The sequence below is a fragment of the Hylaeus volcanicus genome, unplaced genomic scaffold (assembly GCF_026283585.1).
Source record: "Hylaeus volcanicus isolate JK05 unplaced genomic scaffold, UHH_iyHylVolc1.0_haploid 12237, whole genome shotgun sequence".
In the NCBI taxonomy this organism is placed as follows: domain Eukaryota; kingdom Metazoa; phylum Arthropoda; class Insecta; order Hymenoptera; family Colletidae; genus Hylaeus; species Hylaeus volcanicus.
In genome coordinates, this window is record NW_026533172.1 from 602,399 (window position 1) to 621,469 (window position 19,071).

The window sequence follows — 19,071 nt, forward strand, 5'->3', positions numbered from 1 at the left end:
ATTTTGTTTGTAAAAAAAATAAAAAAGATATCCATGAAAAAGTTCCGTCACCTTATGTGAAATAAAAAAGACTCTCTAATTATTGCTTATGATTAGAAGGCGACATGATAAACTTTCATTGTTCTCGTGACATTTTTTCTTAGAAAATCATACAGTATTATTTTAACACATTTTGTTAAAAGAACTTTTTTAATGGCAATACGTCGAATAGAGAACAGAAAGAACTTAATTTAATAATGTTTTACATTTTCTAGCTTCTTTTGTAACGCGAAAATTCTTTGAGAAATTTTTCCATACGAATCTTCAGATGTATCAGTACTCTCACAGTACACTTTTTGTTGTTTTTGCAATGCATGTGAAGATGTATTCCAACTTGAAAGAAATTGTGACATTTTTTGACAAGAAACGTTTCTTTTCGATAAAGACTCGGTGTGTCTGGGATTCATGGCAGACTGTCCAAGTGGTATATTTTTGTATTTCTTGAATGTTGCAGTTCTACCTGCGTGTGACCTTTCGCCTTTAAAATGCAGTGTACACGGTTCCTGCCTCATGCTTTCACTAAACAAGCGCTGCTTTTCCAAAACTGTTGTCGCTTTTTTATTCAAAAATGACGATGAAGAACTTTTCTTTTTTTTTGATACTGTTGTTGTTAAAACAGATTGACTTTTTGTTGGAAATGTATCACGAGATAACCAACTTTTTGTCTGCTTTTCTGGAAACATCACATCGTTTGAAGTGGTAAGAAAACTTTTTTCAGGAAAGCGACGCGCGTTAGCTGTGATCACACACATATATTAACAACACCACACAAACATTTACACTCTTATTGATGATCAAAATAGGTATGACCTAGATTTTCTCTTGTAAGACATTGGGTTAAAGAGTTTTTTTTATCCCTTTGTCTTAACGTGTCTTGCTTTTTCTAAAGATACGAATTATTTGAAGAATCTTTGATTTTTCCTTACTTTCGAAACTGGAAATGACGAAAACGGTTTCTTTACTAAAACAGAGGGTGTTCTATAGAAAGATGCTTTTTTCACGTTATTAAAAGAAATTGTAAAAACATCACTTTGCGACGTTTTCATATTTTTGTTAGTCGAGGAATGACAAGAATACTTTTTGTCTAAAACTTTAGCATGAAACGGTACGCTTTCAAATTAAAAAAGAAACCTGCATTATTTGTTGTCGATGAAGGTATCAATATTCTAATGAATCATACAAATCATAATATTTTTTGAAAAACTTTTTTTTACCTTTCTGAAAAGGGTTTTTGTGGACTGTTTAATGAAGAAAAGAAATACGGCTTATTCAATGCATTTCGTAGACATTTTTTTTCGACGCTGTTTGGCTTTGCCAAAGCATTTGAATAAGAGTCTATCAGCAAATATGTTGAAAAGCGTAATTTAAACTTTTTCAAATAAAGTCCCTTATGTAGCGTGAGTAATTCTTACCTTGTAACGTACCACCCGTCGTTCGTGTCGAATTTAGACGCATAGCTCTTTCCTTTATATAAGGTGACCGTGAATTTAATGATGTAAGTGTACGACTTAAAGAGCGAGAACGGCGAAGAACGTCGCGCATAGAAGCAAGTTCAGGTGATTTAACACGTTGCAAGGGTTTAAACTCGATCCCATTGGTAATTGGTGCATAATGGTGAAAAGAAACGTTACTTGTCTAAAAAAAAAAAAAACTGTCACTTGAGCAATACAGTGTCGTGGTTTCATAAGCGTAAAATTGGATCGACTGAAGAAGAAAAAAAACTTACATTAGGAACGTCTTTTGAGGAGATGGACGACACTGAGCTGTCACTTAAGGATGACGATACTACGAATCACATGCATTTTTTTTTAAAACACCGTTACAAGAAATTACATAAAGTTGAAGTGTCGTGATCTATTCTAGGGTTCATAAACTTTTTACTTTCTTTTAAAGGTAAGGATTGTTTGTAATGGGATGATCTCGGTTTTTTTTTCTTTTGTTGAAGGTGTTTCTAATTATTTCAGTAACAAGTGAGAAAACTGCTTTTTTTATGTATGGCACCTTCAAGTTTGAAATTTTGGTCTTTAATTTTTGCAAGGCTCCTTCCTGTAATGCTATTTCGTCGTCGTGTCGTGTTGTTTGCAAATTAAAAGAGGGTGTGAAATCATCTGTTAAACAAATGACGATTGTTTTTTTGGTTTTAAACGATGCACAAAACATTTTTTTCTTATCCCTTCCTTAAAGAATCACCTGAATTCAATAGTAAGGGCAACGGAAAATGCCACGCAGAGCTCTAAGTGAAGCAACGTCATTTTTATTAAACATGACTAAAAAAACACCTTTTCATTTTTTTTCCACGATAAAATTAAATATAGTTTATCCTTCACCTGAGTCGTTTGACGAGCTGATTTTATCGCAACTGTTTCCAAACCTAATTCCGCAGGACTTTGAAAAAAATTTCAATTTTTTTTTTATTGAATCAAGTATTACAAGAAGAGACTTAAGGAAAGACTGTTAAAGTTTACAAAGTTCAATGTTTTATCCGATTTCATATTCAAGTGTTGACAACCAAGACATAACAAGTAAGCAAATCCTTTTAATGATAACCTGCAACCACCTCGATTTGTCATTTGCTCAATGAATTTCTCGTTCCAAGTACCCGACCATCTACTTGCTTTTTGAATAAAACAAAAATTATTGAAACGCACTTACTTTTGTGTGTTGTCACGTAAGTGTCGCACAGTCACGCATAATTGACGATTGATCTGATCATAAAATGTTTTTTTGTTAGATTGTATTACAGGATTGCTTGAGTTTATTGTAATAGTTAAATTGTATAGGAGTTTAGGCTATAAATACAAAAAACAAATTAGTTGACGTAAAACACATTTGATGGATATCACAAAGGTTTTCTTACAACAAATTGAAATTAAACAAACAACTTACATGCTGGGTAAAACGACACGAAAAGTTCCATTTCAGTTCTTCATCAACGTCGCACTCCATTTCAATTAGAATCGAATTGCTGTACAAGAATTTTTTTTACATTGCTTAAAAAAAAAAAAACCAATCTTTTTTTCTACAAAAATGAATCTGTTTTATCTGCTGGAAACCCAATTCCTAGAACACATAGAGCTTTCTCGTTAAACGTCAGGCGTAGAGTAATAAAATAAATACACCCTTTTTTTTATGTTGCATGAAAAAAAAAATACTAAAATTCGGTTTTCTCCTCACTCTTACATGACAACTATGTTCATACCATTGACTCATCTTTGTTTGTCTTACATTGACAGGTATTGTAATAATTCATTTTTTTTTTTCTGTCAAAAAAATCATCTGTATTATTACTTTACACACACTGCCAACTATTTTATTCGGATACTTTCATATTAAAATATATACTGTGATAGTTGCTAGAAACAACACTGTATGCGTGATTACTACAAGTAACACAACTTTTTCTTTATTTAGAGTGAAATAAAAATATTGGACCTCTTTTTTTTTAAATCCTTGGAAATATTTTTTATTCACTATTATATTTTTTTCAAAAACAAAACGTGACACCAACTCTTGTGTACCTTGCATTTTCTTCCTTAAAGAAAAAAGATTTAAAAAATAAGGAACAAGAGACAATTTTAAGGAACATAGCTTAGCAACTGTAATTTTTACAGTTTAAAAAAAACTTCCTTTAATGTTTTTATTAGCAAATAAAATTTGCCATTATAGTCATCCAATGCAATAAAATATTCGATGGTTGTGGTTGCAATAAGGTAATATACATTGTTTCAATATTGAAACAATGTATATCCATGTCGCTTTTGTATTCGTCCCAGATATCACACATAGGACATTTACAGCCCCAGTCAAAAAAAAAAAATGTGTAAGAATGCTTTTAGATATTTTTTATTCAAAATGTACACCCGGTAAGAACCTTTTTTTTTTCGTGAAGAAAGGGTATAAATCTAAGGTTGACACGAGACAGAATTTGACAGTCTTTTTAAAGCTCTAAAAAGAGTAAAAAAAAACTTTTTAATTTGATTTGTGCAAATTTGTAAAAGGTTTTCAAAAACAGTATCTAAACATTATTTTTTTTAAAAAGTTATTCCATCTTATTATTGTTTCCGCTTAAAATGAGACATAAATGTTTAGAAATTCAAAATTTTGGTTTATCCGATCAAGAATACATTGATTCTATTAATTTAGAAAAAATTTACAGTCTTATAAAGAAAAATCGTTTGAGATGTTTTTATTGCCATCAGGTAAAAATGTAGGGGTAACAATAATTTATAATAAAACCTTTTGTAGCTCTAATGGTAAATGAATGGCTTTCTAGAAAATGTTTTCTTAATAATCATCAATGCTACTTTTCAATTTTTCAAATGCGAAATTTCTTGTCAGACGCCAGCTTACATTCATATGAAGACATTTGATTTTTTATGTGCATTCCATGCAAGTGAAGCAAAACACACCAAAAAAATTAATGAAGAACGTTTCTCATCGACGGAAGTGGATAAAATTCTTAAACGTTATAATGGAGAAAAAAAAAGGTAGAGATATTTTTGAGTTTTTTTTCAAAATTCTATTTGTTTCATAAGGTAATTCTGTTCATGTAGTGAAAAGTGCAGCATTGAAAAGTTCCAATTTACTTCAAAGGATTTATGGCCAGTTACAAAACGAAAATCTTGTAAAGAATGTATCCATGCTTTAACGAATGATAAGTCTGTATCGGAGAGTTATCACGTCAAAGACAGAAAGCAACATTGTTCAAGTGAGAGTGGTGCGTGTTCTAGTGATGATTCCGCTTATTCATTTAACAAGAGGTACGTACATGTACAAGTGAAATCTTCGATTTGAAACTTCACGCATTTATTAGACGCATTTATCACAAAACTATTAATCAAGCCTCAAATATTTGTTTTAATGAAAATAAAGGTTTTGGGAAAAATTCAAGTAGGTTTTCTCCATCCTTTTACAGAACTCTCTCAATTAGTTCTACACTTTTTCATTAAGATAAAGTTTTACTTCAACGTTCGGTATCATTTTTCTTCTGTAGACAATTTTGATGATAGAGAAATCTCAACACATTCTGCTTTATTACCATCTGGTTCATTACCAAGAAATATATCAAGACATAACCACCCGTCAACATTCTGTTCACACCTTCCTTGCTCAAAGTGTATTGATTCTTCAACTTTATCATGTAAAAACATTTAATTAAATGGATTTCTTCTACTGTAGACAAAAATGCACTGTTTTTTTTATTTAAATAACGAGTTGGGTTAAAAAAGTTGCACTGTTACTATTTGCTGTGTTTTCAATAATTTTTTAGGTTGTGATATGAATTTAAGTATTTCAAATGATGTTTCCCTTTGTCAAAAAAAAATACCAGCAACGATGAACAAGAGTTCTTGTTTTAAATCAAACAACAAAAGTATGGAATGGACGGAAAAAAAAACAATAGAAAACAATCCGTTTTCCCAAAAATTTGAACACTCACAAATATCGGCACCAGATTCTCCTTCAGATCACAATGAACAAGTCTATTTTGGTTGCAAAAAAAATCCCTTCGACATTGACCAGTGCAGACTGCCAGCATCCGCGTGCTTCAACTCAACAACAGCTATGCAGGTCAATGCAGAAAAATGTTGCTTTTGACCTTCTACACATTGTTAAAATGTTCCGTATGACCAATGTTAACTGTAGTGTTGATTTGATAGGTGCCTTGTATGAAGTATTATCATAATTCTACGGCCTTCGGGAGAAAACAAAAAAATATTTGTGAAACGAATTTCATGTACGTCTTTATGAAATGATGAACACATTTCACGTAGTCTGTTGCGTTCTAATAAAGTAATACATCTCATAAGATTCAAAGAAACGCACTCCGACCACATTTAACGACCACAAACGTCAAGGTAAATATTGACACGTATATTACCTCACAAACAATCAAATTGAAAATGTGTAGGTGAAAGAATGGTGGGAGGTTTAAAAAAAAATCATCCAATAAAGTATCCATAATGAATCAAGTTACCTTCACAGTCTCCAAAAAAAAAGATTTAAAGTTTCAGTTATCATATCATTGCGCGTTAGTAATTTTAAAAGTAATTTGTGTAGTACCGTAAAGTAAATGTTTTTATTACCTAACTTAACTGCTCTTATCACAACGTTTAGTAACATATTCTCTTAAGATTGACCAAACTTTCGCACTCTAGAAAAATATCTTGTTTAATCAAAATTTCTTTTAAAATATAGACCAATGTCGTTATCAACATAATAGTATCATGCATTTGGTCTTATAAAATCCTATTGACCCTTTCGTGGTTAACTTTATTAATTGCTAATACTAATACAATAAAAATAACTTAGCGTACTGGACTTTTTCTAGGTGATTTAATTTATTGCGTTACTCGTCAAACCCAACACCGAGCCAATTCTTTTAATAAACATACAAAAACATTATGCAATATGAACAGCATAATCTAGCCTTTGATTCCCTTCGTTTGTAACATACAAGAATAAAAATGAATCATTGAAAATACACTGCTTTATATATCAGTAGCGAAAAATCGCTTTGGAAAAATCATATCAACGCAGTGAACTTATCACTGCTCGTAATGAGCTGAGTAATATGTTTCATCATAACTAAAAAAGAGGTGATATACAAAAACTAATAGTCAGACTACTTTTGTAAAGTATGTTCCGCTGTCATCAAAGCTTTTGCAAGCTTTTATGAAGACCGTCGCAAGAGCAGAACTTAAAGTCATCATTTTTAAACAATTGTGTCGATTTTAAAGACGTATCAAAGAAAAAGCATACAATAAAAAAAATTTGATAAACTGTTCATAATTTGTATTGAATTGGCACAAATTTACCTCTGGGTCTCTGTATGTCCCTTGGGCCAGTTATAATTGTCAAAAACAAGAAAGTTGAACCCTACTTTTAACATGCTTCCTTTTAAATGCTTTGACATTCAATAAAAAACTATTGGCATTCGGTTTTTGTTTGTAACATTAAATTTTTTTAAAAAACACATTTTTAGACGACTGTATTTTTTGCTTTTAACAAGGTCCACGCCTACAATGAACTTCATTTTTGTCACTTTAAAAAGTTGCGACTCGTCATTAGTTTACGGACCGCTTTGGAGTTAGGGTTTATAATGACAGTGACTTTCAAACAGTTACGTCTTTTGTTTTAACAAAACAAGATTTCTCTATTTTACATTTTCACGATCAAATAAAAATAATGCAAACACAGAGCGTGTGTGTGTGTGTGTGTACGTGTTAAAAATCTCCAACAATTGCTTCTTTTTTGTAACCACTCGTTCAATAGATCTTAAAACAAAAGGTGTTGTTAGCTTTGATTTTGTTTAAGTACTTTATAAAAATGGAAGATTTTGTGGCAAATACAGGAAAGAGTCGACATGATTTTCCAGGTGAAACAAAGAGGAAAACGGTAGAAAAACCTAATGTCTACCGCTAACTCGAGTAACGAATTCTTTAAAAATTTACGCGTGGCAAAGTCTCTTGAGATAAACAGTGTCATTTTGTGGTAACCTTTAAAGTTGATTGTCATTATTTTTGACGAGAGGGAATCGTCGAATGAAATTCACGTGTTGTTTATTAAAAAAACGTGTAGAAGAGGATTGTACCGAAATCAGTGTTGTTAAACCTTCAAATCATTGGACTCAATGGTCAAATGTTTTTAAAAGTAAAAACGAAACTTGTCGGGCTAATTATAAAGAACTTCTTTTTAATCAACTTTTTGGAATAAAAGAAAATGTTCAAATAGTTTCAGAAGAGGATCAAATATTTTTGAATTTTTTATTAAATCTTCAAAAAAGTATAGATATTACTCTTATAGGAGGGGATGAAACGAAAATTTCTTGTAGTCTTCAATTGAATATAAAAATGTGGAGTGTTTTAATAAAATCAATGTATGATATTGAAATTGTACCTTTACGTCGTATTAATCGCGTTTTATATCAACCAGAAGATATGAAACGCGTTCTGTCCGGCTCAACAAACCGCTATAGTAAAAAAATGTGTGCATTGTTTTTAAAAAGTGAGACTTGCATTTGTTTAGCGTTTGAATATGAGTGGCAAGTATTGATTTTCGTTGAAATTGTGCACACTTTATTGTCATTTTTGATGTTTGAAACTGTATTTTTAAACTTGAATAACGGTATTGAAAAATACCATTTATAAAGAATTACATTCTTTTTGTACTTCAATTAAAAAAATTTTTTCTGTGTTAACATTATGTTAAACTTCACACCTAATGCATGTATTCGACTGACGTAACAGAAAATGTTGACTCTCGGAAAAGCGTTCCTTAAAAAATTGCATTTGACTGAACAATACATTAAAATTTTTTCTTTTTATTTTAAAGTTGCTGATAAAAAAAGTAATGCTGACAAAAAAAGCTTCACATTTTAATCAAAGAAATAAATTCTTTTTGTTTTTTAGTTTCGTTTTTGTGTTGAATTGTATTAAAACAATATGGCTCCGATTTGTGATCCTAACGCAGCCTTTTTTGGTTTTATGGGAGTTACCTGTGCTGTTGTTTTTTGCAGTAAGTGCAGTCTGAAATATAAATTGTCACTTGATGTAAAAATGATACTTTTCCTCAGATTTAGGCTCTGCATACGGCACAGCCAAGGCTGGTGTTGGTATAGCATCGATGGGTGTTATGAGACCTGATTTGGTGATGAAGTCAACAATACCTGTTATTATGGCAGCGCTTTTAGGAATTTATGGACTTGTTATGGGCAATTTTATAAAAACTAAAAGTAAATGTTTTGACATCTTTAACCTACCTACATCTTTCAAATATTTTTTGTTCTTTTAGTTGTTTCCAATGTAGATGCCTACTCGTTTCACTTAGCGTATTCTCATTTGGCAGCTGGACTTACCGTTGGCCTGTCTTCGCTAGCATCGGGTCTTGCGATCGGTATAGTTGGAGATGCTGGAGTTCGAGCTATTGCGCAACAACCCCGTCTATTCGTTGGTGTATTACTGATGTTAATTTTTGCGGAAGCCTTAGGATTATACGGTAAGCCTTCTATCACTTTGCATTCCTAGGAAAGCTGCATATGAATGCGTTTGTGTGGCTCAAGGCTTTATCATTGCAGTGCTTATAACTGGGGAAGATAAACATAGTACATGCACTGCTTAATAAATAATATATTATATAAAAAAAAATGCTAAAAAAATTGAAACAATAATAAAGGTGGTGGTTTAAAAAGATCAAGAAAGGAAAAAAAAATTCTAGTCAAAAAATAGTAACACGGTTCGTTATTGAATATATTACTTCAAAAACAATGAAAATGAAAGATAATACAAACTATTGTAACTTGTTCCATGTCGTCGGTTCCTTTTTTTCTACGAATGTAATTAAGCGGCTAGAGTGAAAGCAGAGTTTTAAACATGTATTTAATGGCATTGTCATTTTATTTCAAAATAATATGTTCTAAAATTATAGAAGAAAAAAAAAGGTGACAATAAGTGAAATTTAATCGTGTAAAAATTTCATGTTTTAGTTAAAAGTTAGCCTACTATTGGTTTTAGGCATTCAACTAAGGTGTCTTACATTTCTGTTTTCTTACTATAGCTTTAAATCGTTTCAAATTTCGCTTTTTTTATTTTTTTCTTTCAAATATCATGAAAAGCGAGTTGAATGAAAAAAAAAACGTAGATGAGCAAGAACGTTTGATTAAAATTCAAGCGGAGAAACGGCGCTTAGTTTTGCTTAAATATGGAGCTGAAAGATTAAATCGTGTAACTCGCGCTACTGATTCCTGTTTTAGTTCTTCTTCGCTTTCTTTTAATGAAAATGACATAGTGAAACCATTTGAAAAATCGGACGTTGCGTCCATTGCTTCAGCCCAGGAATCTTCAGATCACGGCGCACAACCTACTAAAAACAATGATTCCAGTTCTTTTACATCATCTTCAACTAGAACTTGTCAAACCAATTGCACACGATATTTTTATTTTAGCCTTACAGCTTTTCTTGCTGTCACTTTATGTCTCCTTCAAGAAACCCATAAAGGCTTGCCCGATTCTCTTCCTGTTTTCTTTCCAACATATTTTCCTGAATTGACCACTTGTTTTTTTTCGTTAACATTTTATGCATTGCAATGGAGTGATTCCCAGAAACGTTGCGAGCAAAATACACAAACTTCCTCTTGTTCTTTAAATCCTCAGTGTTTTTTGAATCCTCAGTGTTTTTTAACATTACTTCATTTTTTTGTTATCACATCAAAAAAAAAAATTATTTTTACATTTCTTTTCTTATGGTTATGTTATTTAGCCATGAATTGTTATCAGTGGATCAACACAATTCAAAAAAACTCACAAGAAAATTTCCTTTACGACCTTTTTGTTTCAACTGTTCAAAACTATCAGAAATCTTCAAAAATCATTATTACCGTAAAGCAATATTTAACAGATTATGCAATTTTTTCTTTTGTCTGTGCTCTGTTAATGTATAGCTTTTCAGCCTTAAAGAAATTTTGACTAATTCTCTAAAACAAAAAGTTACAGTATGAGGCATCCTTTCGAAGCTCATAATTCGGCTTCACAGCCTATCCCTCAAAGGGGACACTGAATGAAACGGAGAGTTTCGTCGTTGCCTAAGCGACTCATCATCTAAAACAAAAAAGTTTGGAATTTTTTAAAGTTATATTAGGCCATTCAAAATAATTTTCTTTGGTGATATGTTTTTCTAAAAAAATGTTATTTTATTTTTATCTGACTAAAAAGAAAGAGTGTAAAAACAAAAGCATCTTGTTATACAAATGTCGTTTTGAACTTTATAACATTAAAATATTTTTAGCTTAATGATTCCAAACGATGTATATCGTTTCTAATCGAGTTAAGAAAAAATTTTTAGAGAATCATTAGAAAAAACATACGTTTTTTTAGAAACAGTTTAATTTATTCCATTTATTTTAGCATAAAAAATTTTTTAAAGTAAATTTAAAGAAATTATATAAAATTTATTTTAATATAACAAAATATGTTTTGAATTAAAATTGTTTATTCTCCTTTTTATAAAAAACATGGTAAAAAGTCGTTTTTGCTCTACACAAATTTTAACACGAAATGCGAGAAATAAGGGAAATATTAGAGTAAGTCGAATACATATACAAACGGAGATCTATTGAATGGTGAACACGGTTTAATTGTAAAAGAAATACGAATTCGTTTGGTTAAAAATAGAAATTATGTTTGTCTTTTTAAGAAAAAACTTAACAAAAGAGCGTCATGTGACTGGATTGATATACAGAAAAGTATACCATTACATGATGAAACAACAACCTGTTTTTTTTCTACGCTTTTTATACGACATTAAATATTCCAACTGTTTTTTATTAATGGCACCTAAAATAAGAGTCACCATTGAAAAAAAAAGAAATGATGAGACAAAAGTATGTACCTCGTCGATGTGCGCGAACGAATTCAACAGCTTCAAGATTTTTCATACCATCTTCTATTAAAGCAACAACAACGAGAACAGGTGCTCGACCTAAACCGGCCAAACAATGGACTGCAACAACGGCATCCTTTCTTGCACACTCATAAACAATATCCTACGTTACATTAAGCAGAAAAAAACAATCAAATTAAAAACATTTAAAGTCGTGGTAATTTTTTTCTTTAAATTCGATACCATCCATTTGTCGAGAATCATCTTTGAAGGAGGCTCTCCATCGTCAAACATTAAAGCCTAAATGAACATACTTTTTATTTAAAAACTGTTGTGTTGCATTCATCGAATAACGTACGTGAATTTGAATTCCATGTTTCAAGAGAATTGATTCCGTATATGTTAACGAACAAGTGCGTACAAGATCTGTGATTTTATACCGCTGAAATTCATTCACATATAAAACAAGATTTTTATCATTAGGAGCGTCTAGTATAAGAAATTTTAAACGATTGTGTTGAAGGAAACTAGGAGGATTATGAGTTATATGATGAGGGGAATAACAAGGATTATGAGCTACACAAGTGTAATCTAAACCCTTCTTAAGTGACTGTGAAGGTAACATTGTTCCTGTTGTCTACTAGTTTCCCCGTCTGGTAGAAAAAATTCAACCACCCAGTGATATATCCGACAAGGTGAGTTTTCTAAGATAAGCACACATATATATAACATGACATATCAAGGGACTGTTTCTTGAACACCGTTCAAGACATTTACCCTCAAGAAAATTCCTTTATGTCTCTCGATAAAAGCTTTTAAGGTTACTTTGTACTTGTACTGAATTTTGACTCAGCTAGAAAAAAAGAGAGAGAGACACACACACACACACACACACTTAAAGGCACTAAAACACAGAGATTGAAAAAAGGTGTGTAGAAAGATTTAGTCTCTAGGGTTAAGGTTAGTTTCAAGTCCACTTAAAAAATGATAAGAAGATGTTTCGAATAGAAAAAGAGATAGATAATCGAATACATTCCAATATTTTTTTGAATAAAGTATCTGCATAATAGGAATTGAAATTACTAGTCGAGGATCAAATCGAATTTTTGTATTTTTTGTTATTTGCGAAATGTTGTCAATATATTGTAGCGCAACCTTCACCCCATTCCTTGACAAACTACTTTTGGGCTTCTTACACAAGCATAATTGAAATAATGAAAAAGTTTATTTCAATTCAATAATCAAAAGTTTAATTTTGAAAATTTTACTCATTCATAACGTATTTTAGCACCATTGTTCGTTACACAGCGCATTTTCTCTGTTTGTTTGTTTTTAAAAAAAAAAAATTACTACAAACCCCCCCCAAAAAAAATATATTACATTTTGCAACTGATGAAAACTTTCTTCTTATAAAAAAAAAAACTTACAATGTACATAAAGAAAATAAAAGTTTGTTGAATTTCAAATTCTTGAGCATGGAAATTTTTTAATACTACTGAAATTCTGTTAAGACTTGGGACAGCAAAGTGGTGATGTTCAGCTTGCCTAGCGAAAAATTCCAATCAAGTGTGTAAACTCTGCACAACCATACGAAATTGGAGACTGGGTGTTCCTCTAATAAAAGGAATATTTTTTTTCAAATTAGGATTGTGGTGATTGAAAGAAAAAAATTTACTTTAATGTAAGGGAGGCGTGTAATAATCCATGAGGTGATAACCACATGGAACACCTTGAAGCTAAAGCTAAGAAAACAAATGTCAAAGATGTGTTTCTTTTCAATTTTTACCTAATGGTTTTTGAAGCATTAAAAAAACTTTTGTAGCATACGTATATCTAGAAGTGTTTATTTTTTTTAATTTTTTTTTTCAAGAAAAAAAAAAAACACCACACCTGTGCGTCGTTTTCACTTGAAACACTGGAAAAAGCTGTGGAGTATAAGGAAAGGCGATACAACATGAAGAGCATTGTGTTGTGACATTCTAATGCATTGGTGCCATGATTTTTATTTTAAAACGAAATTGTGCACAATTTTTTTGTTCGTCAAAAAAAAGAATGCGCTAATCCTACCATAGTTAGTACAGACTGTTCTTCTGAAAGCGTATCTTTTCTCGATTCACTTCCATTGTTTTGCTCAAGAGGAGAAACTTGTAAAATGATCTAAAATTTGGGTTAATAAAAAATACACTGCAGTTTGGGGCTAAAAATGTAACGCCTTGAAGAGATTTGCAAAGCATGTACTCAAAACGTGTTGATTGAAATAGGTAATCTTTTTGAAATCTTTGAAAAAGCGCCAACATTTATCAAAGAAATGCAAAAAACATTCAGAAAAAGGGTTGGATAGATGTTACTTTTGGTGACTAAAATAAGAGTATTGGATCAAGTTGAAAAAAAAGGGGGCGCAAAGTTTCTTTCTAAAAAAGTCTCGTAGCACATCAGTACACTTATTTTACCTTGCTAGTCAATTCGCTATTATCTTGAATATCCATAAGAGAATCACGTAAACGTTTAGGCTGTGAAAAGAAGAACGACTGAATTGAAATAAAAAAGTTGACGCCTTGTTGAAATGCGTGTTACATGGATTTCAAAAAGACAATCAGTGTGGTTCCAGTCTGATAAAGCCGAGAAGCATTGAGATTGATGCACTTGAATAAAGCATTCCGAACGACCATCTTTATGTGTCAAAATTAATTGAAGTTTTTTTTCTTCAGGTAAGTACTTTAATATCATGGAGGCACCTAATCCGAAAGCTTGAATATAATGAAGAAAGTGAGGTAACACAAGGGAAAAGTTATAACATGCTGCGTGCACCGTGTTTTGAGATAAGGAATTGTATATTTGGTCATCAACACGAAACTGGTGAAACCAGTCCGGTGTTAATACACATTGAATCATCACATCACCCGCTTGCGTCATTGAGTGGAAACCCACTCCTTGCTTATCTATAAAAATCTCAAGAGGGTAGTCTTTTCGATTTTCCAGTTGTAGAGCATGGAGTATTGAAACAAAACCACGAAGATCACTTAAAGCACATTCCATCAATCTGAAGCAACTTGGTCAGTAGTAAACCTTGATTTTAATTTTCCACTACTATTATACTTTATTTCAAAAGAGTGGTAGAAAAAATATTTTGTAGATTGTTCAACACTTTTTTTCAAGAACAACACACAATTTTTTTTAATGTTAATGTCATTGAAGCAATTCAGATGAAAAAAAAATTTCAATCACACACACACACACACACACACACACACACACACTTTTCGTCGTGTATTAGCAGCTCTAATTTTTAAAAAACTTCAACTCAAACGTAACTGATTCGTGAGAGCATGAAGAGCATGCGGGTCACCAGCCTTGCGAGAATTTTTTCACGTACGTTTTCCTACATTTTTTAAAAAACTCTAGTACTCGCTTTTACCAACAAAAAAACACACTTTGGTTTACATGATCATGTTCTAATGTGATCTTTCATTTTCACCTTGTTTTTTCTAACCTTTTTCTGTGTGTGTATCGATTCAGTTGAACCCAGTAAAAATTTAATTCTTATAGAAAGTAAACAGCGATTTATTTTTTTCCCACGACAAATGTTTTCACTCGAACGGTGTCCCACGTTAAAATACACTCTTACACTTTTCAAGGATAAGCCTATTGGATCCATGATCTCTTTTATACTTGTGTCGACGTGTTCTCATTCCTTCAAATGCAGGTTTTCTTTTTTAACATTTAATCAATAAAGTAGGTACAACAAGGAAAGAAACTCTAGTACAAAAAAAAGAACAAACATGCATTTATGTTTAAAGTGACTCAAAAAAAAATAAAATCTAAAGAAAAAAAAATTTATATTTTTTAAAAAAAAAAAAAAAACGTATATGGATAAAGGAATTTCAAATTAGTACCTTCAACCGAAAATGAGTCATGCATAACTGCTGTATGACCTTCTATAGAATTCTATGCATTACTTGTTGAGTTCTCTTTAGTGTCCCATGAGGAAAGATGTGGGCTTGATAACTTTAATTTTTTTTTGGGGGTGTAAATGGTTTACTCGAAAGAAAAAAAATTGGTGCTATAGTCAAGTTGTTAAACTGCTACTTTTCTCTTGCAGCTTTTCCTAAAGAACGTAACGTTCTTTGCAGCAGATAATGATTGAATATCCTTGCGTGGTAATGTGGGTATACACGAAGGTATGACCAGTATACCATGTGCATGTACAGTAGAACAAAAAAAAATCGTTTCATAATAGAAAATGGCTGGTAAGAAAAAATTTCAAACATCCGATACATAATAGTCCTTGTACGTCTTGAATAAGGAAGAGGCGTACATTTTTTTTTCATTTTACGTAACTTGTGTTTCAATTTCAAAAAATCTATTTTTTATAATTTTTCTTCCTACAAAAGATATGGTTTCGGACATTTAAATTAATTCAAATAATCCGAAGGTCATAGCATCAGTAAGAAACTTTTACGGGTGCTGCAAAATTTTGAAAACACGACTGAGGAAATTGTGTCACTTGTTGTTATTTCGGCAAATTTTTTCTTTCAATTTTTTGTTCTTCCTCTGTCTCCTTCTCTCTCTCGTAAAAAAATTATGCGTCAAACTTGCAGATTTTTTGAAACTCATAGTATGAACAACAATACAAATTCTTATGAAACTAAAAAGCCGAATTTGAAATCAAGTATCAATTTTAGATCGCCAACGTTACCAGATGAGTTACTTTTTTCCACTCCAACCGAGTCTCTAAACAATTTCTATAATGATTCAGAAAAGACCTATGAATTTTGGAAAGATTCAACAAACGATATAGACGGTTTTAAACAATTTATTTATCATGATGACAGCGAGTCCAATGAATTGATCCCTAGAAAATCGTATGGTTCCTCTGATTGGCAGTCCACTGTATCTAAATTGTTCCCAAAAAGTAAGGAATGGAAGGAAACAAAAAAGTGCCACTTAGATGACGCCTATGGATTGAGTTCATTGACATTAAGCGATAGCGAAAAAGTGCAAACGACTTCTTTTTTAAATTCCTCCACGACACCTTCGTATACTCTTCCCAGGCCATCTTTTCACACTGTATGTCAACCTGAATGCGCTCAATCGCTTGGATCTCATTTTTTAATAAATAACAATGATTATGCTAAGAGTTTTTCATATAACGCATCTGATAATGATAAAAACATTTTCGTTGAATCCACAAATCAGATCGAATATTTCTCGGAAAACAACGAGGCAAATTATAAAAAAAATAGTGCCACATGTTCAAATGAATTATGTGATCTATTTCAACAGGAATCTTTATTTTCATCGATTATGGAATATCCATCACCTCATCATTTTAATTGTGAGGCACAAAAGAAAAAGTATGTTAAAGTATCCCTTCCAATGGCTGATGAAAATGCTTCGAAACATCACTTAATACATCGCTCTCATGTCGAAAATCAATCAAATGTTTTGAAAACGTCGTCTTGTGATATATCTTATAATATCAATTATTCCAACACTTTGCAAACTGAAGTAACCGAATCCATTCAAAACACAAATTTAAACTTGACTAAAAATGTTACGGAGCCTAAAGAAGTTGCTACAAACGGTTTTTTAAAAGCTGGTAAACCTGATGTTAAATTTTTTAACGATAACACCAATGAAATAAGTTCTTTCTCTTCCAAAAACACAACTAACACATTTTATGACAATGTTCAGCTAAAAAATAAAGATTTGTTTATGGAGTCTCATAAATCCTATTTGAACACTCGTCGAAAAACTCTCAATCCTTCCTGTACGGAAACATCCCGTCCTGCTAATTCATATATGAACTTATTAGAAAATTTGGGTAAAATAATTTTTTTTTCTGATGTAATCAACTTGTTCAATAAAAAAAAAAGAAAATCAATTTTGACTTGGTCTCTAAATTAAATTATTGTGTTTAGATCGTTTTTTCCCATTATCGTCTGGATCAAGACTACCTCCACCCTTACCCTCTCAGACTTTAGATATTTGTTATACGTCCGATAAACCAAACACAAAATCATTGCAAGAACCTCACATCCCTACAACCTTTGTTAGGCGATCCCGTGCAAAAACATCTCCAGCCATATCTAATCCATTCACCGATAAATTATTTACTGTATGTTTGAATCTCATAACAAAATTTAAAAAACTTTTAAGTGTTTCCAGACATCAGAACCGCATGATCATTCTCTCAACGTACCCTTTTTTCAACCCATCGAAACAATGTCCTCAAGATTTTTAACGGAGAAGGAAAATTTACATTTAGAGGGTCCTTTGTCCCATGCTTTCCCGATACCCAAATTTCATTTTTTTTGTAAATCTGTAGATGCTACGGCAACAAATACTACTAACAACAATAACAATATCTGTGAATATAATGATTCAATGCTAAATAATAAATCGGATGGATTCAACTATCCTTTTTTCAATTCCAATACAAAAAACTCTATCGCTTTATCAATGTGTAAAAAATTGATTCCTCGAACTACAGACTTACAAACCTCTCCATGTGTTTCCTTTGATAAATCTGACGTCATGCATCATGATGCTGATAAAAATACATTGCCTTACTCACAGATTCAGGAAGACATGATACATGAATTCGACCCTTCCAAAGATTGTTATGCATGGAATAATCCAAAAATTATGACTGGTAAATATTGGAATACTTCTTTAAATGATAAATCCAATCCTATTCAAAAAATAACAGGTTTCAATCAACCAACTAAAAAACTCGCTTCACACAAAAAACCAACTCTTTGTAAAGCTTCTTTAATGTATTTTCCTTTCTGTTTTCAAAAGAATATTCATAACCCTTACAATAAAGTAGAATCACAGCAACACCCTCCCTCTTTACATTCGGGTTTTGTAACAAACTCTTTAACAACACAGCCATGGACTAGTGGTGTTACAAAGAGTGTCACCACCAATTCGCCAAGTCAACCGATAACTGAAATACCACTAAACGACGTTCCACAATCCGATGACTCTCACGCTTTACAGAGTAAAACTATCATTAATAGTAACGTTATTTTTAATTTGTCCTTTTAGATTTTTTACACATTCAAAGGCAATGTCGACCATGCGCGTTTTTTTATAGTAAAAAGAAAAACTGTCGAAATAGCTACAGTTGCAAATTCTGTCACCACTCGGATCACTCAATTATTTCCATGAAACAATGGAAAAAAAATATGGTAAAAAAAAATGTTTCCATGTCGGTTGTACATTGCTCAACATAAAACACAAATCACATGGTTTCCACAACCTATATCAAATATATATCCAGATTCTTCAAATAATGCCGCTTTTTCCGTATGACGCGACAAATATTTTAATAAAGTTCGAATTATTGAATTTATTTTCTTTTTTTATATTAAAGGAAAAAATTAGATGGCGAGGTATAAATATCCAGTCCCTGGTTTGCATCCCTATGCTGCGTTGAATTTTTTATCTAGTAATTGGTATCCTTTCACCACACTCTTTAGTCAATTCAATAGTATTTAAAGAATAAAGAAAAAATTGTTTCTTGACATTTAAATTAAAACAAATTTGTACAAAAAACATACTACAAAAAAAAAGTATTTTTAAATAATCAATATCTTCAGTTTTTTTTTTAATAATCATTTATTATATAATATTTAATTCAAATGGTAAATC

At 31.5% G+C, this 19,071-nt stretch overlaps 5 protein-coding genes and 1 long non-coding RNA gene across 28 annotated transcripts; 4 read left to right on the forward strand and 2 right to left on the reverse strand.

The window, feature by feature from the left end:
• Window positions 1-223: 223 nt before the first annotated feature.
• LOC128884218 (uncharacterized) lies at window positions 224-3,244 on the reverse strand. Of its 5 annotated transcripts, XM_054137448.1 has the most exons (15): window positions 2,926-3,244; window positions 2,692-2,828; window positions 2,470-2,649; window positions 2,319-2,424; window positions 2,230-2,272; window positions 2,041-2,147; window positions 1,873-1,990; window positions 1,766-1,824; window positions 1,452-1,674; window positions 1,254-1,374; window positions 1,171-1,205; window positions 966-1,123; window positions 850-922; window positions 500-775; window positions 224-452 (listed from the first exon to the last, which is right to left on the reverse strand). In XM_054137448.1, exons 1-15 carry the CDS (start codon window positions 2,983-2,985, stop codon window positions 322-324), a joined length of 1,827 nt encoding a protein of 608 aa, XP_053993423.1. In that variant the 5' UTR covers window positions 2,986-3,244; the 3' UTR covers window positions 224-321. The 5 variants fall into 5 exon arrangements, with proteins under 5 accessions (XP_053993423.1, XP_053993418.1, XP_053993422.1 ...); XM_054137443.1 differs by having other exon boundaries at window positions 224-775; window positions 2,926-3,230; XM_054137447.1 differs by having other exon boundaries at window positions 224-775; window positions 2,470-2,586; window positions 2,926-3,229.
• On the forward strand, window positions 632-1,324 carry LOC128884220 (uncharacterized). Its single transcript, XR_008459288.1, has 3 exons — window positions 632-842; window positions 929-1,144; window positions 1,195-1,324. It is a non-coding gene; the product is annotated as an uncharacterized LOC128884220 (long non-coding RNA).
• Window positions 3,245-3,618: 374 nt separating the features above from the next.
• Window positions 3,619-6,814, forward strand: LOC128884219 (uncharacterized). Of its 5 annotated transcripts, XM_054137449.1 has the most exons (10): window positions 3,619-3,749; window positions 3,813-4,238; window positions 4,378-4,526; window positions 4,593-4,799; window positions 4,853-4,929; window positions 5,033-5,179; window positions 5,309-5,607; window positions 5,697-5,773; window positions 5,831-5,894; window positions 5,948-6,814. In XM_054137449.1, the coding sequence occupies exons 2-10, from the start codon at window positions 4,110-4,112 to the stop codon at window positions 5,969-5,971; spliced, it is 1,173 nt and encodes a 390-aa protein (XP_053993424.1). In that variant the 5' UTR covers window positions 3,619-3,749; window positions 3,813-4,109; the 3' UTR covers window positions 5,972-6,814. The 5 variants fall into 5 exon arrangements, 4 of the variants coding, with proteins under 4 accessions (XP_053993424.1, XP_053993426.1, XP_053993425.1 ...); XR_008459287.1 differs by lacking the exon at window positions 5,948-6,814 and having other exon boundaries at window positions 5,683-5,773; XM_054137451.1 differs by lacking the exon at window positions 5,033-5,179.
• A 1,498-nt stretch (window positions 6,815-8,312) lies between these two features.
• Window positions 8,313-9,225, forward strand: LOC128884076 (uncharacterized). The gene is made up of 5 exons (XM_054137130.1): window positions 8,313-8,385; window positions 8,448-8,553; window positions 8,612-8,770; window positions 8,830-9,033; window positions 9,098-9,225. The coding sequence occupies exons 2-5, from the start codon at window positions 8,481-8,483 to the stop codon at window positions 9,154-9,156; spliced, it is 495 nt and encodes a 164-aa protein (XP_053993105.1). The 5' UTR covers window positions 8,313-8,385; window positions 8,448-8,480; the 3' UTR covers window positions 9,157-9,225.
• A 1,920-nt stretch (window positions 9,226-11,145) lies between these two features.
• On the reverse strand, window positions 11,146-16,235 carry LOC128884075 (uncharacterized). Of its 13 annotated transcripts, none has more exons than XR_008459219.1 (14): window positions 16,109-16,235; window positions 14,844-16,057; window positions 13,987-14,791; window positions 13,863-13,922; window positions 13,480-13,569; window positions 13,303-13,391; window positions 13,199-13,245; window positions 13,088-13,154; window positions 12,840-13,026; window positions 12,190-12,761; window positions 11,771-12,116; window positions 11,656-11,712; window positions 11,422-11,575; window positions 11,146-11,366 (listed from the first exon to the last, which is right to left on the reverse strand). XR_008459219.1 is itself a non-coding variant. In XM_054137125.1 (9 exons), exons 2-8 carry the CDS (start codon window positions 14,446-14,448, stop codon window positions 12,975-12,977), a joined length of 885 nt encoding a protein of 294 aa, XP_053993100.1. In that variant the 5' UTR covers window positions 14,449-14,791; window positions 14,844-15,086; the 3' UTR covers window positions 12,826-12,904; window positions 12,958-12,974. The 13 variants fall into 13 exon arrangements, 6 of the variants coding, with proteins under 6 accessions (XP_053993100.1, XP_053993098.1, XP_053993099.1 ...); XR_008459218.1 differs by lacking the exon at window positions 16,109-16,235 and having other exon boundaries at window positions 14,844-15,168; window positions 15,306-15,436; XR_008459224.1 differs by lacking the exon at window positions 16,109-16,235 and having other exon boundaries at window positions 13,480-13,769; window positions 13,863-13,940; window positions 14,844-15,116.
• Window positions 15,994-19,021, forward strand: LOC128884073 (uncharacterized). 3 transcript variants are annotated; one of them, XM_054137120.1, is made up of 5 exons: window positions 15,994-17,236; window positions 17,334-17,530; window positions 17,572-18,067; window positions 18,125-18,418; window positions 18,466-19,021. In XM_054137120.1, the coding sequence occupies exons 1-5, from the start codon at window positions 15,994-15,996 to the stop codon at window positions 18,651-18,653; spliced, it is 2,418 nt and encodes an 805-aa protein (XP_053993095.1). In that variant the 3' UTR covers window positions 18,654-19,021. The 3 variants fall into 3 exon arrangements, with proteins under 3 accessions (XP_053993095.1, XP_053993092.1, XP_053993093.1); XM_054137117.1 differs by having other exon boundaries at window positions 17,572-18,418; window positions 18,466-19,020; XM_054137118.1 differs by having other exon boundaries at window positions 17,581-18,418; window positions 18,466-19,018.
• The last annotated feature ends 50 nt before the right edge of the window (window positions 19,022-19,071 follow it).

Coding starts and splice junctions, on each gene's coding strand:
- LOC128884075 (XM_054137125.1), bottom strand. CDS start 14,448: ATGGAATGTGCTTTAAGTGATCTTCGTGGTTTTGTTTCAATACTCCAT. Junction 13,941..13,986: donor ATTGTCTTTTTGAAATCCAT/GTAACACGCATT, acceptor ATTTCAATTCAG/TCGTTCTTCTTTTCACAGCC. Junction 13,155..13,198: donor AATGCTTCAAAAACCATTAG/GTAAAAATTGAA, acceptor TTGTTTTCTTAG/CTTTAGCTTCAAGGTGTTCC.
- LOC128884076 (XM_054137130.1), top strand. CDS start 8,481: ATGGCTCCGATTTGTGATCCTAACGCAGCCTTTTTTGGTTTTATGGGA. Junction 8,554..8,611: donor CTGTGCTGTTGTTTTTTGCA/GTAAGTGCAGTC, acceptor ACTTTTCCTCAG/ATTTAGGCTCTGCATACGGC. Junction 9,034..9,097: donor GGAAGCCTTAGGATTATACG/GTAAGCCTTCTA, acceptor GTGTGGCTCAAG/GCTTTATCATTGCAGTGCTT.
- LOC128884073 (XM_054137117.1), top strand. CDS start 15,994: ATGCGTCAAACTTGCAGATTTTTTGAAACTCATAGTATGAACAACAAT. Junction 17,531..17,571: donor TCACCGATAAATTATTTACT/GTATGTTTGAAT, acceptor AAAACTTTTAAG/TGTTTCCAGACATCAGAACC. Junction 18,419..18,465: donor TGACTCTCACGCTTTACAGA/GTAAAACTATCA, acceptor TTGTCCTTTTAG/ATTTTTTACACATTCAAAGG.
- LOC128884218 (XM_054137443.1), bottom strand. CDS start 2,985: ATGGAGTGCGACGTTGATGAAGAACTGAAATGGAACTTTTCGTGTCGT. Junction 1,825..1,872: donor TCACGACACTTCAACTTTAT/GTAATTTCTTGT, acceptor TGTGATTCGTAG/TATCGTCATCCTTAAGTGAC. Junction 1,206..1,253: donor CAAAAACCCTTTTCAGAAAG/GTAAAAAAAAGT, acceptor ATGATTCATTAG/AATATTGATACCTTCATCGA.
- LOC128884219 (XM_054137449.1), top strand. CDS start 4,110: ATGAGACATAAATGTTTAGAAATTCAAAATTTTGGTTTATCCGATCAA. Junction 4,239..4,377: donor GATGTTTTTATTGCCATCAG/GTAAAAATGTAG, acceptor ATTTCTTGTCAG/ACGCCAGCTTACATTCATAT. Junction 4,800..4,852: donor GCTTATTCATTTAACAAGAG/GTACGTACATGT, acceptor CGCATTTATTAG/ACGCATTTATCACAAAACTA.